The sequence below is a fragment of the Cetorhinus maximus genome, chromosome 13 (assembly GCF_964194155.1).
Source record: "Cetorhinus maximus chromosome 13, sCetMax3.hap1.1, whole genome shotgun sequence".
NCBI lineage: Eukaryota > Metazoa > Chordata > Chondrichthyes > Lamniformes > Cetorhinidae > Cetorhinus > Cetorhinus maximus.
The window spans coordinates 10,214,377-10,231,881 of NC_135891.1; the positions used below are offsets into that span (position 1 = coordinate 10,214,377).

General features: G+C 44.7%; 1 protein-coding gene across 1 annotated transcript; it reads left to right on the forward strand.

Annotated features, from left to right (window-relative positions):
• Positions 1 to 2,026: 2,026 nt before the first annotated feature.
• LOC144689121 (glutathione synthetase-like) lies at positions 2,027 to 17,288 on the forward strand. Its single transcript, XM_078556261.1, has 5 exons — positions 2,027 to 2,038; positions 4,569 to 4,763; positions 7,235 to 7,316; positions 10,239 to 10,428; positions 17,023 to 17,288. Exons 1-5 carry the CDS (start codon positions 2,027 to 2,029, stop codon positions 17,144 to 17,146), a joined length of 603 nt encoding a protein of 200 aa, XP_078412387.1. The 3' UTR covers positions 17,147 to 17,288.
• The last annotated feature ends 217 nt before the right edge of the window (positions 17,289 to 17,505 follow it).

Consider the following 17,505-nt stretch of genomic DNA (forward strand, 5'->3'; position numbering starts at 1 on the left):
ACACCTTCATCTGCTCCTCCCATTGGCGAGCTAGGTGCCTCTGTCAGGCTCTTCTTTTCCTCTGCTCCCTGTAAGGCATGAGGCATACCGCAAGTTCACCAGGCTCCATGATCCTCATGTTCTCCTCCTGCAGGATCAAAGACAGAGGCACATGTGTTAGCATACGTTTCCTAAGAACCTCTCTTGCTTCAGTCTCAAGGCCCCTTCACACATGCCAGAGAGTGCTGGCCACCACTTGGATGGCCAGTGTGCAGTGAGCTGATTGGCTGTCTGAAACCCCACCCACCTCCGCCCCACTCCATGTGGCCGATTCATATCGTGGATGATACTTGATTCCAGACACCCACTACCCTCTGCGTAAAAAACTTGCCCCGCACATCTCCTCTATTGTTTTCTTCTCTCTCCTTAAATCTATGTCCCCTAGTAATTGTCTCTTCCACCCTGGGAAAAAGCTTCTGACTATCTGCTCTGTCCATGTCCCTCATAATTTTGTAAACTTCTATCAAGTCGCCCCTCAAACTCCGTCGCTCTAGTGAGAACACTCTGAGTTTCTCCAACCTCTCCTCATAGCTAATAACCTCCAGACCAGGCAGAATCCTGGTAAACCTCCTCTGCACCCTCTCCAACGCCTCCATATCCTTCTGGTAATGTGGTGACCAGAATTGCACGCAATATTCCAAGTGTGGCCTAACCAAGGTTCTATACAACTGCAGCATGACTTCCCAGCTTTTATACTCAATACCCCTGCCAATGAAGGCAAGCATGCCATATGCCTTCCTGACTACCTTATCCACCTGCGTTGCCACTTTCAGTGACCTGTGGACCTGTAAACCCAGATCCCTCTGCCCGTCGATGCACTTAAGGGTTCTGCCATTTACTGTATAATTCCTGCGTGTATTAGACCTTCAGAAAGAAGCTGAAAGAAAAGCTGGAAAAGTTTAGAAGATGGTTTGAAGCTAGTTCATCTGGAATATGACCCAAATGAAACAAGAGGGCATTGGGCAATGGGTCACAGGTTTAGATTAGGTCAGACATGATTAAGTTCTACTTGCTGAAGAGAGTAATCAAAGCTCAAAGGAAGCTTCTGCACAGAATGGTGGAAGGAAAACTCTTGGATCATTTAAAAAAGCAACTATGAGAGGAGTGTAGAGTTGTTTTGCATGTATAAGTAAGATGGACCAAATGGGCTACCCCATCCTTGAATATGCTGTGATCTTGTGAAAAATTAGTCAACTGAACCTACTTGCGGCCAGATCTTGCTGCCTTTCAGTTGAGGCGGAGTGGAAATGCTGACTAGACTTAAACATGGAAGGCATGATTGGGAAATTTGCAGATGACACAAAAATTGGCCATGTAGTTGATGGGGAGGAGGATAGCTGTTGTCTCCAGAATGATATTAATGGTTTGGTTGAGTGGGCAGAAAAGTGACAAATGGAATTCAACACAGAAAAGTGTGAGGTAATGCATTTGGAGAGGGCAAACAAAGCATGGGAATACACAAAAAATGGGAGGTTAATGAGAGGGGTTGAGGAAGTAAGGGACCTTGAAGTGCATATCCACAGGTCCATGAAGGTGGCAGGACAGCTGGATCAGGTGTTAAGGTATATGGAATGCTTTTCTTTATTGGACGAGTTATTGAACACAAAAGCTGGGATGTAATGATGGAAGATGAAGAAAAACCTTTTCAACCAGAGGGTGGTGGGCATCTGGAATTCACTGCCTAAGTTGGTGGTTGAGGCTGAAACACTGAACCCATTTTAAAGGTACCTGGATCTGCACCTGAAATGCTGTACCCTGCAAGGTTGCAGAGCAGGCACTTGGAAAGTGAGGTTAAAAACAAGCAGCTAGTTTTTTTTCTCTTTTTCTGGCTGGTGCAGACAAGATGGGCTGAATGGCCTCTTTCTGCACCATAACTTTTCTCTGGTGTCACACCAGTGGATTACGGCCCTGAATTACTTACGGGCATATTGAAAAAAAGACTTGTATTTTTTTTAAAAGGTATGCAAGCAAATACACTGGGCAAATGATGGCTGAGAATGTAAAGTAACCACTTTCTGGAAAATTCCTTTGTGGATTTTGCTTGACCGACTAGTCCAGAGAGACCATGGAATGTCGCACCTAAAACAATGCCGAGGCCTACTTCAGATGGAGACACTTGAAAAGAACAGATGAAAGACAAATGACTGAACTTTAATCTCTTGTGGCTGTGGAGACAGTGGAGACTAATTGCCACATCTCAGCAGGCATCCAAACCCATCTGTTGAAATTTCCACTCAATGTGGAAATGGTCTGAGTTGCAAGAAAGCGGACTCTGGGCAAAAGTCGTGTTTGTGTTTTTCCTTCTAGGAATATGCAAGGAAACGGGTTAAAAGCTAGCTGCAGGCCTGACCTGGGTGGGCAAGTGTTCTAGTGTTAAAAACAAAAAACTGCAGATACTAGAAATCCAAAACAAAAACAGAATTACCTGGAAAAACTCAGCAGGTCTGGCAGCATCGGCGGAGAAGAATAAAGTTGACGTTTCAAGTCCTCACGACCCTTAAACAGAACTGAGTAAAATTAGGAGAGGGGTGAAATATAAGCTGGTTTAAGGTGGGGGGGTGGGGGGAGAGAAGTTGGGGGGGGTGGTTGTAGGGACAAGCAAGCAGTGATAGGAACAGATAATCAAAAGATGTCACAGACAAAAAAACAAAGGGGTGTTGAAGGTGGTGATATTATCTAAGAGTATGTGCTAATTAAGAATGGATGGCAGGACACACAAGGTACAGCTCTAGTAGGGGTGGGGTGAAATAAGACTAACAGGGCATAAAAGGTATAAATTTAAAAATAATGGAAATAGGTGGGAAAAGAAAAATCTATATAAATTATTGGAAAAAACAAAAGGGAGGGGGAAGAAACAGAAAGGGGGTGGGGATGGAGGAGGGAGTTCAAGATTTAAAGTTGTTGAATTCAATATTCAGTCCGGAAGGCTGTAAAGTACCTAGTCGGAAGATGAGGTGGTGTTCCTCCAGTTTGTGTTGAGCTTCACTGGAACAATGCAGCAAGCCAAGGACAGACATGTGGGCAAGAGAGCAGGGTGGAGTGTTGAAATGGCAAATGACAGGGAGGTTTGGGTCATTCTTGCGGACAGACCGCAGGTGTTCTGTAAAGCGGTCGCCCAGTTTGCGTTTGGTCTCTCCAATGTAGAGAAGACTGCATTGGGAGCAACGAATGCAGTAGACTAAGTTGGGGGAAATGCAAGCGAAATGCTGCTTCACTTGAAAGGAGTGTTTGGGCCCTTGGACGGTGAGGAGAGAGGAAGTGAAGGGGCAGGTGTTGCATCTTTTGCGTATACATGGGGAGGTGCCGTAGGTGGAGGTTGAGGAGTAGGGGGTGATGGAGGAGTGGACCAGGGTGTCCCGGAGGGAACGATCCCTGCGGAAAGCCACCGGGGAGGGGTGAAGGGAAGATGTGTTTGGTGGTGGCATCATGCTGGAGTTGGCGGAAATGGCAGAGGATGATCCTTTGAATGCGGAGGCTGGTGGGGTGATAAGTGAGGACAAGGGGGACCCTATCATGGTTCTGGGAGGGAGAGGAAGGTGTGAGGGCGGATGCGCGGGAGATGGGCCGGACATGGTTGAGGGCCCTGTCAACGACCGTGGGTGGAAAACCTCGGTTAAGGAAGAAGGAGGACATGTCAGAGGAACTGTTTTTGAAGGTAGCATCATCAGAACAGATGCAACGGAGGTGAAGGAACTGAGAGAATGGGATCGAGAACTAGAGAACAAGAACTAGTGTTTTAGTGTGCTGTGAGAGTCACAGCAGAAGATCGTTAGCTAGGCACCCCTGCAGATTACAGGCAAAAGGCTCCCTCTTTCTCTCTCTCTCTGATGCTGGAGGCAAGTCAGCAAAGCCACAATCAAAAAGGAAATAGGACAGCTTCTTCAGCCAACCTGTAGAACCAAATGTCTCCAAACCAACTGCTCAACTGCCAAAGTCAGCTGTACCGGAATCACCCAACTTAACGGCCACAACCTTTCACCATCTACGCCTCACGGACAAGCCAAACACTGATTCACATATCTTTTTTAGCTTTTATTTGGACTCAACTTCTCATTTCTGATCCATGTGTCTGTGTGTTGCATTTTTATTATTTTTTTCTCTGGTGTTTAGTAACTAATAAACTCACTCTCTCTTTGACTCGAGGAAGCCTGGTTCAATTGGCTCCTTCTGAAACATAAATACAGTTGGACTGGGAAAAGGCATCCACGGAGTTGGGGGGGGGGTGGAAGGGATCACTTTTAAATTAACTTTCTTGTGACCAAACGAGGGGGTTGAATAAAGAAGGGGAGCCGGATCATTCCTCCTCTTCCGGTAGCGTAACAACATTGGGGTCCCGTTTGGGAAGTTAATGAATTTGGGGGATCTTGCCCAGGGACCGGTCGTAACAATGGTTCTAAATTACGAGAAGTGGAAGTAATGCTTGTGAAGCGGTTAATGTGGGTCTTACACAGGATTAGTGGTAATATTGTGCTATGTTGGCAAAACAGTCACTGTGCCCCATTTAACTTTTTGTTCCTTCTTTGCTTCAGTGCTGGGACGCACGATTGTTGATTGAGTGTTCCAAAGCAATTAAATGTCCGGATATTGCCACTCAACTTGTGGGAACCAAGAAGGTACAGCAGGAGATTGCACGCAGCGGAGTGGTAGAGAAGTACTTCTCCGAGTGCCCGAAATCCACTGAACGAATCTGCGCTACTTTTGTCGGCCTGTACAGCATCGATGAGGTAAAGATAGTTGCACTTTACAGCTGCAAAACTCTCCGAATGATTGCTCCCCTGGCGAGTGGGAAGGAAATTACTTATGGCTGGATACACGGATAGTAAATGCTGTCACCCATTGGGGTTTGGTATCTGTTTAAAGAAAGATCATTTTGTCTTATGAGATTTGCTATACAAAACGTAGCCACGTAAAGTGAAATCAGGACCACTGACTTCACGTTTTGCATTTACTGCAGCAGCTTTCACTGTGTATTGACCAGAGCTATCCATCAATAGTTTACTTCGAACTGTGACACTGAAATATTCCCGTCAATCTCATGTGAAAATGTAAATGGTATCTTGAGTGCATTAAGGGAGGTTATATTAAAATAGAGCTGTGACTAGTGGAGTTCTGCAGGGATCAGTGCTGGGGCTTTTGCTGTTTGTAGTACACATAAATGATTTGGAGGAAAATGTAACTGGGCTAATTAGTAAGTTTGCAGACCACACTAAGGCTGGAGGTGTTGCAGATAGTGAAGAGGATTGTCAAAGGATACAACGGGATATAGATCGGTTGGAGACTTCGGCGGAGAAATGGCAGATGGAGTTTAATTCGGACAAATGCGAGGTAATGCATTTTGGAAGGTCTAATACAGGCGGGAATTATACAGTAAATGGCAGAACCCTTAAGTGCATTGACGGGCAGAGGGATCTGGGTGTACAGGTCCACAGGTCACTGAAAGTGACAACGGAGGTGGATAAGGTAGTCAGGAAGGCATATGGCATGCTTGCCTTCATCAGCAGGGGTATTGAATATAAAAGCTGGGAAGTCATGCTGCAGTTGTATAGAACCTTGGTTAGGCCACACTTGGAAAATTGCGTGCAATTCTGGTCGCCACATTACCAGAAGGATATAGAAGTGTTGGGGAGGGTGCAGAGGAGGTTTACCAGGATACTGCCTGGTCTGGATGTTATTAGCTATGAGGAGAGGTTGGAGAAACTCGGATTGTTCTCACTAGAGCGACGGAGATTGAGGGGCAACATGATAGAAGTTTACAAAATTATGAGTGGCATGGACAGAGTAGATAGTCAGAAGCTTTTTCCCAGGGTGGAAGAATCAATTACTAGGGAACATAGATTTAAGGTGAGAGGAGAAAACTATAGAGAAGATGTGCGGGGCAAGTTTTTTACGCAGAGGGTAGTGAGTGTCTGGAATTCGCTGCCAGAGGAGGTGGTGGAAGCAGGTACGATAGTGGTGTTTAAGAGGCAGCTTGACAAATACATGAATAGTATGGGAATAGAGGGATACGGACCCCGTAAGTGCAAAATGTTTTAGTTGACGGGCAATATGATCGGCGCAGGCTTGGAGGGCCGAAGGGCCTGTTCCTGTGCTGTACTTTTCTTTGTTCTTTGTTCTTTGTTCTAGAGTAAGAATTGGTGCATGAGGTTTTTTAAACAGTGCTGGTTAAGGCATTGACTAGCTGACCCATGCACTAGAACAGGAGCAGTCCTTTCAGCCCCTCAAGCCTGTTCTTTGTCTGATCTTAATTAGATTATGAATGACCAGTAGCTCAACTCCATTTACTTGCATTGTTTTTATATCCCTGAGTATCCTCCCTAAACAAAAACTTTTTTCGTTTGACCCTCAGCCTCAATGGCATTTTGGACGGGGAGTGTGTTCCAGATCTTCACTCTCCTTTCTGTGAAGAAACGCTTCTTGACATCATTCCTGACTGGTCTAGTTGTAATTTTGAGGTCATGCCCCCTTGTCCTTTTACCCCCACCCCAACCAGAGAAAATAGCCTCTCTTTCTCTCCCTCTCTCTAAGATACTTAAAGAATCTGACAGGATAAACACCTCAATTACATCACTCTTTAATCTTCTACACTCAAGGGAATACAAACTTGGTCTGTGCAGATCAAGAAAGGCCTAGCATCAAATCATTGCCCACAGTCAGTGTTGTACCACCAGTTGAGTAACAATAAGCATGTTCCTATTGGCCTTTTGCCCTAATCACCCGTGTGCTCTTCTAGTGAATACAGGAACACTCGATAGTGATGTCCCTTGAGGGCCATAAAGCTTTCTAACACAGTCTGGGCTCATTGTATAAATGGGACATGGTTAAGAGAACCCAAGGACATTGATGGACCTTCAAAAAAGGAATTGACACTAACGGTAGAATTGGTTGGAGGAAAAGAACGAGCAGTTAACATTCACAAGTGCAGCTACTGGAAATCAGTTCCTGCACATAAAACCCAACTTCATCATGAGCGAGTGCTTCAGGAGTGGAAGGAATGGAGGAGAAAATTAGAGGATAAGGGAGGGGGGAAGCTTTTGAGAAGCAAGTTGTTATATCCACTGATCAATACACTGAGTGTGAAGATCAATCTGGGATTTTCTCACAATGGCAGATTGAAGAAAATTAACCCACAAGAAACCAAATGACCCTGCACCTCAAATGATTAATAGTTTAACTTGGTCTTTCTCTCTGGTGACAGGGTCCTGAGGGCGATGAAATAATAACGAAAGCAATGGAAGATCCTGAAGGCTTTGTGCTGAAACCACAAAGGGAGGGAGGAGGTAAGATGATAGTGCACACTGTTGGAGATGCCGTCTTTCAGTTGAGACATTCAACTAAAGCCAGTCTACCCTCTGGGGTGGACCTAATAGGTCCCGCGGCCTCTTCACTTGTCATCCAAGGACCTTCACCCATTACGCCTTAAAGCCTCAAACCATCTCCCTAAACCTCTGTACCTTTCTACCCTGTCTCTCTGCCCCTCCCTCCAAAAGCGCTCTCAACATTACTTTGCACCATTAAAGTAATAAAATAACTTGCACTTGTGCACAGCTTTGACTTCAAAACACCACAAGACACTTCTCAGAAGCGATTATCAAACATGATTTGAAAGTGAAGCACACTAGGACTGGCCCAACAGGTAAATTGGAAGGATTGCCTGTTAAGAAGAGATTTAGGGAGGTAATTCCAGAGCTTTGGACCTCGGCAGCTGAAAGCACAGCCGCCAATTGTAGAGATATGAAAATCAGTGAGGCCAGAATTGGAAGACCTGCAGAGATCTTGGAAGGTTGTGGGGCTAGAGGAGATTAGTGTTACAACCGGTCCCCAGGCGTGGTCCCCCAAGTTTGTTAAAACCTGGTCAAGATCCTCAATTTGTCAAATTCCCAGACAAGGTACCTGAAATTGTTATGCTCCCGGGTGAGGAGGGGTGAACTTGGTTCCCTTTCTTTATTCGGCCCCTCGGTTTGGCCGCAACAAGGTTAATTTAAAAAGGATCCCTTCCCTTGTGGATACCTTGTCCCAGTCCAAATGTGTTTATGCTTTAAAAGGAGCCAATTTAACCAGGCTGTCTTGAGTCAAAGAGTGAACTTATTAGTTAGTAAACCTGAGAAAATATAATAAAAATGCAACACACATCACACGGGTTAGAAACGAAAAATTGAGTCCAAAAATAAAAGAAATCAGTCCTTTGGCTTGTACATGAGGAGTAAGTGGTGATGTTGCAGCCGTTACGATGGGATGATTCACAGCGCACACACACCAGAACGAACACCAGGCTAGTACCCAGAACTAGGGTTGCAGTTGGCTTTTAACCCCTTTTCTTGAGTACTGCTGGAGAGAAAAAACATGTCTTTCACCCAGGAACTGCTTTCCTTTCAACTCACCTCCTGCCCACCATCTAGGATATAACCCACAGGAGGTGGTAATCATTTTTCCATTGTCTCTGCAAGCGCAGGAGATTACAGTTCAGTTTGCATTGTCTGTTTTGCCTCTGACTGAAGTAGGCCGTGTCACACCCCTTAGGTGCAACATTCCGTTCTTTCTGAACTAGTGAGTCAGGTAATCCACAGAGGAATTTTCCAGCATGTGATTACCTCACAGTCTCAGCCTTTGCTTGTATGTCCTTTCTTTTTTTTAGAAAACACATGTTTTGCTTAAAAGTTCAATAGGTACATAAGCGATTTGGGGTTATGACTCACTGGTCATGACAAGAGGTAGGGAGGGACGAGACCATGGATGAAATTGAAAACCAGGATGAGAATTTTGAAGTGGAGGCATTGCCAGATAGGGAGCCATGTGTAGGTCACCGAGTACAGGGGTCGATGGACCTGGTGCGAGTTATGATATGGGCACCAAAGTCCTGGGCATCCCAAGTTGCTTTGCAGAAATGAAAATAATAGATAGCGAGTGGTAGTGGAAGCGTTGGATGTGAAAACTGCGGCAATGGTATGGTGGCGAAAGCCTTCTGAAGTAAAGCAGAATGATAATGAGGTCTTTGGAAAAGTTGGGGAGTGCGAGCTCAAGACTCTGTCACTGGTTTTAATGGAGAGAACAGAGGATGCAAGTGGTATCAGGACTTGTAGAGCAAAGGACGTGTCCAGAAGTACAGGACTGGCTGAGGCTACGGAGCCAAGAGGGTTGGCGCCACAGAAAGATAAGGACAAGGAACTTACAAATTGATACATAGGGGTTAGGAAGTCCTTGAAGGTTGGTGAATACTGAAGGAAAGGGATCCAATGCTGGGATGTGAGATTTGAAGCTTGGCTCGGGACTCACGTTGAGGTTGCAGATTATTGGTCTGGGGAAGTTGTCTGAAAGTTGGATGTTAATTGAAGAGCCTTTGGCCAAAAGGTGAACAAAGGTGGTTTTATTTTAGTTGATGTTGATGTTGTGTTGATTGGAAATTTTTGGTCACCAGGACTTGCTATTGGCTTAGCAGTAAGTTAAACATTTTTTTATTCATTCACGGGATGTGGGCGTCGCTGGCTGGGCCAGCATTTATTGCCCATGCCTAATTGCCCTTGAGAAGGTGGTGGTGAGCTGCCTTCTTGAACCGCTGCAGTCCATGTGGTGTAGGTACACCCACAGTGCTGTTAGGAAGGGAATTCAAGGATTTTGACCCACCGACAGTGAAGGAATGGCGATGTATTTCCAAGTCAGGATGGTGAGTGACTTGGAGGGGAACTTCCAGGTGGTGGAAGTTCCCATCTATCTGCTGCCCTTGTCCTTCTAGATGGTAGTGGAGGGGGGTTTGGAAGGTGCTGCGTAAGAAGCCTTGGTGGATTCCTGGTGGTGATCAAAGAGTTATCCATAGTGAAAAGTTAAATTGTGTTCTGGCAGCATGGAAATGAGGGGTGGGAGGGAACTCGAGAATGAATTTTGGACTAGACCTGATATCATATGGATCCAGATGCAAATACAGGAGATATGCTGGCTGCAATAGGACAGGTAAAAGTGTCAGCAAGTTAGAATATGATCAGAGTCAGACTGCACTCAATCTAACTCTTCATCCATGCTTCTACCCTGAATTCATCTGCATTCATTTCTCACCTAAACCTGTGAAACTTCCTGGGGTTTTATTAAATGACAAAATGCCATTTGCATGTTGTCACTTTCCAACAATGAAAGCATTAGTTGACGGATGTTGCCTGTCGTTTTCCTGCCAAAAATAGTGTGTTAATTCTTGTTGTTTATGTTTCTGTCAGGAAACAAGTTCTTTAGAAAAGAGTTCAAGCAGCTTCTTGGAAACATTAAGGATGGACGAAAGAGATCAGCCTATATCCTGATGGACAGGATCAAACCACAGACAGTGAAGAATTACTTACTGCACCCAGGATCGGCTTTGAAGCTGTCAGAGTGTGTGGTTGAGTTGGGAGTGTTTGGAGTCTACATCAGGTAAGAAAAGGTCTTAATCTCTTTCTTACTCTGTCCACCTTTATCATGTTTCCCCCGTTCATCACCCCCACTGCCATTTTCTGCTGAAGGTGCTGACTCAGTTGGTTGCACAGCCACTCTGGGTCCCCGCTCTTTTCCCAAGGCGGGAGCCCCAGGTCTGCTCTGCATTAGAGCATTGAGGGCTGTATTGCTGAAGACAGCCATCAGATAGGTATGTTCCAGTGGGTCAGGTATTTGAAGACAAGCAGGGAGGTCTCCCAGTGTCATTCGCCGCACTGCTGTTGTGGGACCTTGCTTTGCGAAATATGGTCATTTTATCTACATAACCATACTCACTGCTTTTCAGAATAATTATCTGTTCATTAAGTGCTTGAGCGATGAGAAAGTCTCTGTCTTTTACTGGATGATGACATGGTTTCACAGGGATGAGCAGACATCTAGAGCCTTGCCAAGTGGCAGTCTTGTGTGGGTGGACACCAGGCTTTTCAACCACATTTAGCCAAGCTGGATCCTGTCTCGCTCAGGATAAAGAATTCTCCTGTCATTATACGTTGGTGACATCATAAAAAAATGGGTTCTCGACTCGCGTATTTCAGCACGTTCGTGATGAGAGTTTCTAAAAGGCACAACGTCCAGAGGAATTGCCTCTTCCCCCAAAATGTCCACACTGCTGTGTTTCGAATAGGCAATATTTTTCTATGAAATGAAGGAGTTGGTGTCATTCCTTGGTGGAACACCTTCGGTCTGTCCACAAGCATGACCCAGACCTCCCTGTCGCTTGCCATTTCAACACTCCACCCTGCTCTCATGCCCACATGTCCGTCCTTGGCCTGCTGCATTGTTCCAGTGAAGCTCAACGCAAACTGGAGGAACAGCACCTCATCTTCCGACTAGGCACTTTACAGCCCTCCGGACTGAATATTGAGTTCAACAACTTTAGATCATGAACTCTCTCCTCCATCCCCACCCCCTTTCCGATGCCCCTTTTTTTCCAATAATTTATATATATTTTTCTTTTCCCACCTATTTCCATTATTTTTAAATTTATTTCCATCCATTGTTTTATCTCTACATTTTAGCCTATTTTGATCCCTTCCCCCCACCCCACCCCCACGAGGGCTACCTGTACCTTGCTTGTCCTGCTTTCTACCCTTAATGTCACCTATTAGCACATTGCTTAGCTAATATCACCACCGTCAACACCTCTTTGTCCTTTTGTCTATGACATCTTTTGGCTATCTCCACCCTCTATCTGGCCCTCCATCCAGCTCTAACTGTCCCACCACCCCCCCGCTTAAACCAGCTTATATTTCACCTCTCATCTATTTTTCCTTAGTTCTGTTGAAGAGTCATACAGACTCGAAACGTTAACTGTGTTCCTCTCCACAGATGCTGTCAGACATGCTGAGTTTTTCCAGGTATTTTTGTTTTTGTTTTTGTTTTGGATTTCCAGTATCCGCAGTTTTTTGCTTTTATCTTGGTGCCATTCCTTGTTCTCCACCAACATCTACAAATGTGGATACTGCAGCAGCAGTGGAAGCTTTGACTCTTACTTTAACCCCTGGAGTGTTGGCAACAATTCTAGTGCTCCAAGTGGGATTTTTATGAAACCTGGTGTGTGTTATATTAACATAATAACAGGAACTGGATCACTCCATTTTAGGAGGCTCTATTGCGAGCATGTCATTTCCTTGTGTATGTTCATAATGGATTTAATGGTTTTTTTATTCTTTCATGGAATGTGGGCATTTTGTAGGCTATGTCTAATTGCCCTTGAACTGAATGACTTGCTAGGCCATTTCAGAGGGCAGTTGCTGTGGATCTGGAGTTACGTGTAGTCCAGACTAGGTAAGGATACATATGACCACACGAATTAGGTGTAGGAGTAGGCCATTCGGCCCGTCGGGCCTGCTCTGCCATTCAATAAAATCATGGCTGATTTGATTTTAACCTCATATTCCTGCCTACCCCAGATAACCTTTTACCCCCTTGTTTATCAAGAATCTGTGTACCTCTGCATTAAAGGTATTCAAGGATTCTGCCCGAACCACATTTTGAGGAAGAGAATTCCAAAGCCTCACGACCCTCTGAGAGAAAACATTTTTCATCATCTCTGTCCTAAATGGGCGACCCCTTATTTTGAAACAGTGACCCCGAGTTCTAGATTCTTCCACAAGAGGAAACATCCTTTCCACGTCCACCCTGCCGAGACTCCTCAGGATTTTATGTTTCAATCAAGTCACCTCTTATTCTTCTAAACTCCAGCAGATACAAGCCTAGCCTGTCCAGCCTTTCCTCATAAGACAACCTGCCCATTCCAGGTGTTAATCTAGTAAAACTTCTCTGAACTGCTTCTAATGTATTTACATCTTTCCCTAAATAAGGAGACTAATACTGGACACAGTACTGCAGATAGGGTCTCACCAATGCCCTGTATAACTGAAACATAACCTCATTTCTCTTGTATTCAATTCCCCTTGCAATAAATGATAACGTTCTATTAGCTTTGCTGTACCTGCATATTAACCTTATGCAATTCATGCACTAGGACATACAGATCCTTCTGCATCTCAGAGCTCTGCAATCTCTCACTGTTTAGATAATATGCCTCTTTTTTATTCAATCTGCCAAAATGGACAGCCTCACATTTTCTTACATTGTACTCCATTTGTCAGATCTTTGCCCACTCACCTAACATTTCTCTGTCCTTTTGTAGCCTCGTTATGCCCTCTTCACAACTTACTTTCCTACTTATCTTTGTGTCATCAGCATATTTAGCAACCATACCTTCAGCCCCTTCGTCCAAATCACTTATATGAATTGTAAAAAGTTGCGGCCCTAGCATTGATCCTGGTGGCACACCACTCATCACATCCTGCTAACCAGGAAATGAGCCATTTATGCCAACTGTCCGTTTCCTGTTAGCTAGCCAATCTTTTATCCATGCAAATATGTTACCCCCTATACCATATGCTTTTATTTCCCACAATAACCTATGATGAAGCACCTTATCGAATGCCTTTTGAAAATCTAAGTACAGTTCCCCTTTATCCACAGCACCTGTTACTTCTTCAAAGAACTCCAATAAATTGGTTAAACATGATTCCCCCTTCACAAAAGCATATTGACTCTGCCTGATAACCTTGAATTTATCTAAGTGCCCTGTTATAATATCTTCTAACATTTTTCCTGTGACAGATGTTAAGCTAACTGACAGACTTCCTTCCATAAGGGAGAATTAGTGAATCTGATGAGGTTTTACAACAATTAATGACTGTTTTATGGCGACCTTTACTGAGACTCGCTTTACTTTTAATTTAGTTTAAATTGTACCAGTTGCCATGGTGAAATTTGAACACATATCTCCAGAGCATTAGCCTGGGCCTCTGGTATACTAGTGACACAACATTACCGCTATCCCATCATCATCCCGTCATTAATAGTGACTTAAAAGAGGGCCCCTGAACTAACACAAGGAGGAGATCTGATGAGGCTGATCCTGATGAGAAAGATGGCAGACTCTGGGCATATTGTTCAGAAGCCACAAACAAAGGAGAAGGGGTTGTGTTTTGAAGAAATGTTGAGCAGATCAGGCCCATGCACATTGGAGTTGAGGAGAACGAGAGGTGATCTTGTTGAAACATAAAATTCTGATAAGGGGCAAGTAACACGCCACACAAGTGGCATACAATGACCATTTCCAACAAGAGAGAATCCAACCATCTCCCCATGACATTCAGTGGCATTACCATTGCTGAATCCCCCACTATCAACTTCCTGGGGGTTACCATTGACGAGAAACTGAACTGGACTAGACATATAAACACTGTGGCTACAAGAGCAGGTCAGAGGCTAGGAATCCTGCAGCAAGTAACTCACCTCCTGACTCCCCAAAGCCTGTTCACCATCTACAAGGCACAAGTCAGGAGTGTGATGGAATATTCCCCACTTGCCTGGATAGGTGTAGCTCCAACAACATTCAGGAAGTTTGACATCATCCAGGACAAAGCAGCCCACTTGATTGGCATTCCATCTACCACCTTCAACATCCACTCCCTCCACCACCAAAGCACAGGGGCAGCAGTGCGTAACATCTGTAAGATGCACTGCAGCAACTCACTAAGGCTCCTTTAACAGCACCTTCCAAACACACGACCTCTACCACCTAGAAGGACAAGGGCAGCAGACACATGGGAACACCACCACCTGGAAGTTCCCCTCCAAGTCACACACCATCCTGACTTGGAAAAATATCACTGTTCCTTCATTGTCACTGGGTAAAAATCCCGGAACTCCCTTCCTAACAGCACTGTGGGGGTACCCACACCACAAGCACTGCAGCGGTTCAAGAAGACAGCTCATCACCACCTTCTCAAGGGCAATTTGGGATGGGCAATAAAAATGCTGGCCTAGCCAGTGACACCCACATCTTGTGAAATAATTTTTTCTTTTAATCCTGAGGGCAATTGACAGGTTAGATGCTGAGAAGATGATCCCCCTCCAAGGGGCATCTAGAACTAAGAGTGGGCACAGTTTAAAAATAAGGAGTCACCCATTTAAGACGGAGATGAGGAGAAATTTTTCTCTCAAAGTGTTGTTAGTCTTTGGAATTCTATTCCACAAAGAGCAGTGGAGGCTGGGTCATTGAATATCTTCAAGGCTGAGTTAGATTTTTCATCAATGGGGAAGTCAAGGGTTATGGGGAGCAGACAGGAAAGTTAAGGCAAAAATCAAGTCAGACATGATCTTATTGAAGGCAGAGCAGGCTGGGGGGCACCATATGGCCTACTCCTGCTCCTATTTCTTATGTTCTCATGTTCTTTTTTAATGTCTTTAAAAATGGCAGCCAAACAAAGAGGATGGCTCAGTGATATGATGGAATGGGCTCATGTAATAGTGGAAACTGATCACTTCTCCAGAGGCTGGAAATTTGCTGAGTTCATTCAGGGACCCCAATCTCCAGAATGGGGAAAACACATGCATTCCTCACTGATTGTAGCAGGCAGGTTCATGTGAACATGATTTGCCTGTTATACACAAAGGATGGGGTGGGAATGAGGGTTCATACTATCTGTATACCTTGACATCCTGAAATGTTTGTGGGGTTAGCACACAACAAGTTAAAACCACTTTCAGCTGAGCATGGGATGCATTGTGTAAGGCGGTTACGTTTTCTCCCTCTGCCATAAGTGTACAGTGGCAGCTGTGTGTACCATCTAGAAGATGCACTGCAGCAACTCGCCAAGCCTCCTTCAACACAGCACCTTCAAAACCCGTGACCTCTACCACCTGGAAGGACAAGGGCAGCAGCGCTTGGAATACAACCAAGTTCCGCTCCAAATCACACGCCTTCCTTGGAACCAAGTTGTCATTCCTTTACTGTTGCTGGGTCAAAATCCTGGAGCTCCCTCCCTAACAGCACTGTAGGTGTACCTACACCACATGGACTGCAGTGATTCAAGAAGGAGTTCACCACCACCTTCTCAAGGGCAATGGGGATAATCAATAAATGCTGGCCAACCAGTAATGCCCAAGTTCTGTGAAAAAATTCAAAATAAATCTAAGGCAATAATAAGAAGATAATGAAAGTGTAAAATGCACTCATCCATGTCTTAATTTGGGCAGATGTTGGTCTGGTCATTGGTGTTCATATTAATGAGATGAGGTGGGCCTCAAAACCATGCCAACAAAATAATTAGAAGAGATTCAGTAGAGCTACTTGCATCTTGCTATCTCCACGTTATTCTGATGTAACTCATGCACCTTTGTGCTGTGACTCATTGGTGTTACAAAGAGGTCAAAGGTAGAATTAGTAATAAGTTATGAGTGAGTCACTGTATGTTGTACACATGTTGAATTGTGGAATGTGATGTACCAGTACTTGACAATGCTACATTGTGGAGCACGGTGTTATTCTTCCAGATCTTGTGGTCAGTGACGAAGCGTAGGTGATCGCTGCATGAAAAGCTATGACCCCCTACCTTGTCCCTAGGCTTCAGCAGGAACTTGCTGTCCTGGCTGCAGGCTGGGCCCAATAGTGAGGTAACTGCAGAGGCCTAATGGTGCAGTGTAAAGCTGCACCTCTTCTGACACCACAAGTTGAAGTCACGCCCTTGGGTCTGTCTTCAGCTCAGTGATAGTCTCTGAATTAATGACCCATCTGCAGAACTTTGGTAAGTGTTTTTTAATTCTGTTCAGACTTTTATTTGATTTATTTTTAATTACACCTTCCCCTCCCTCCGCCCACCCCCCTCCCCCGACCCCATCCTACCATCTCTTTGAAATTCAAACTGCCCTGATTTATCTAAAAATGCAAATTCTCCTCACCTCACGTTCTAAGATTTCAGCCATGTTTACATATTTAGCATTTCAAACCTAGCTTCTCTTGATAAGTCAAGGCCCCCAAGCCAGCAGTCTCCAATTCAATTAAATCACACACACACACACACACACACAATCCAAACCCCACTATTAACCAACTTTTATAATAAATCATAATAATATTATGAGAATTATCATACTTATGTGACAGCTTGTGTGTGATTTGTGTTCGTTTTTCTTTGTTAACTCCCTCTTTGTGCTTCTATCTTGTAGTAAGTGTCGGAAGATGATCATGAATGAAAGCCCTGGCCATCTGCTTCGTACAAAGAGCACAGAGTTTGCAGACGGAGGAGTGACTGCTGGTGTGGCAGTTCTGGATACACCCTATCTTACCTAAACTAAAGATCCCCTGAAGTATATGCCCCAGCGTGTGTACAGTGTGCAGCATTAAAATTGCAGGTGTTCAAAAGAGATGCTTTTCTTTCCACACATTCCCTCACTTGAGCTAGGTGAGGTGGGGCAGGGTGCAGGGGGTAGGGAATTCATGCCCGAAGATTCAGTCAAGGGTTCATCACCTTCCAGTTTTGGACAAAAAGGACCAAGAGAATCAAGACAGTCCAAAGCTGCAGAATGAAGTATCTGCAGTTGTTTACTGGGTGTCAGTATAGATTAAAATAATTATTGGGGTAGAGTGTTAACAACTCAGAAGTACATCTCCTCGTCCCCACCCCTTGCCTGCTTCCCCAACCACCGACC

Coding starts and splice junctions, on each gene's coding strand:
- LOC144689121 (XM_078556261.1), top strand. Junction 4,764..7,234: donor GCCTGTACAGCATCGATGAG/GTAAAGATAGTT, acceptor CTCTGGTGACAG/GGTCCTGAGGGCGATGAAAT. Junction 10,429..17,022: donor GTGTTTGGAGTCTACATCAG/GTAAGAAAAGGT, acceptor TCTATCTTGTAG/TAAGTGTCGGAAGATGATCA.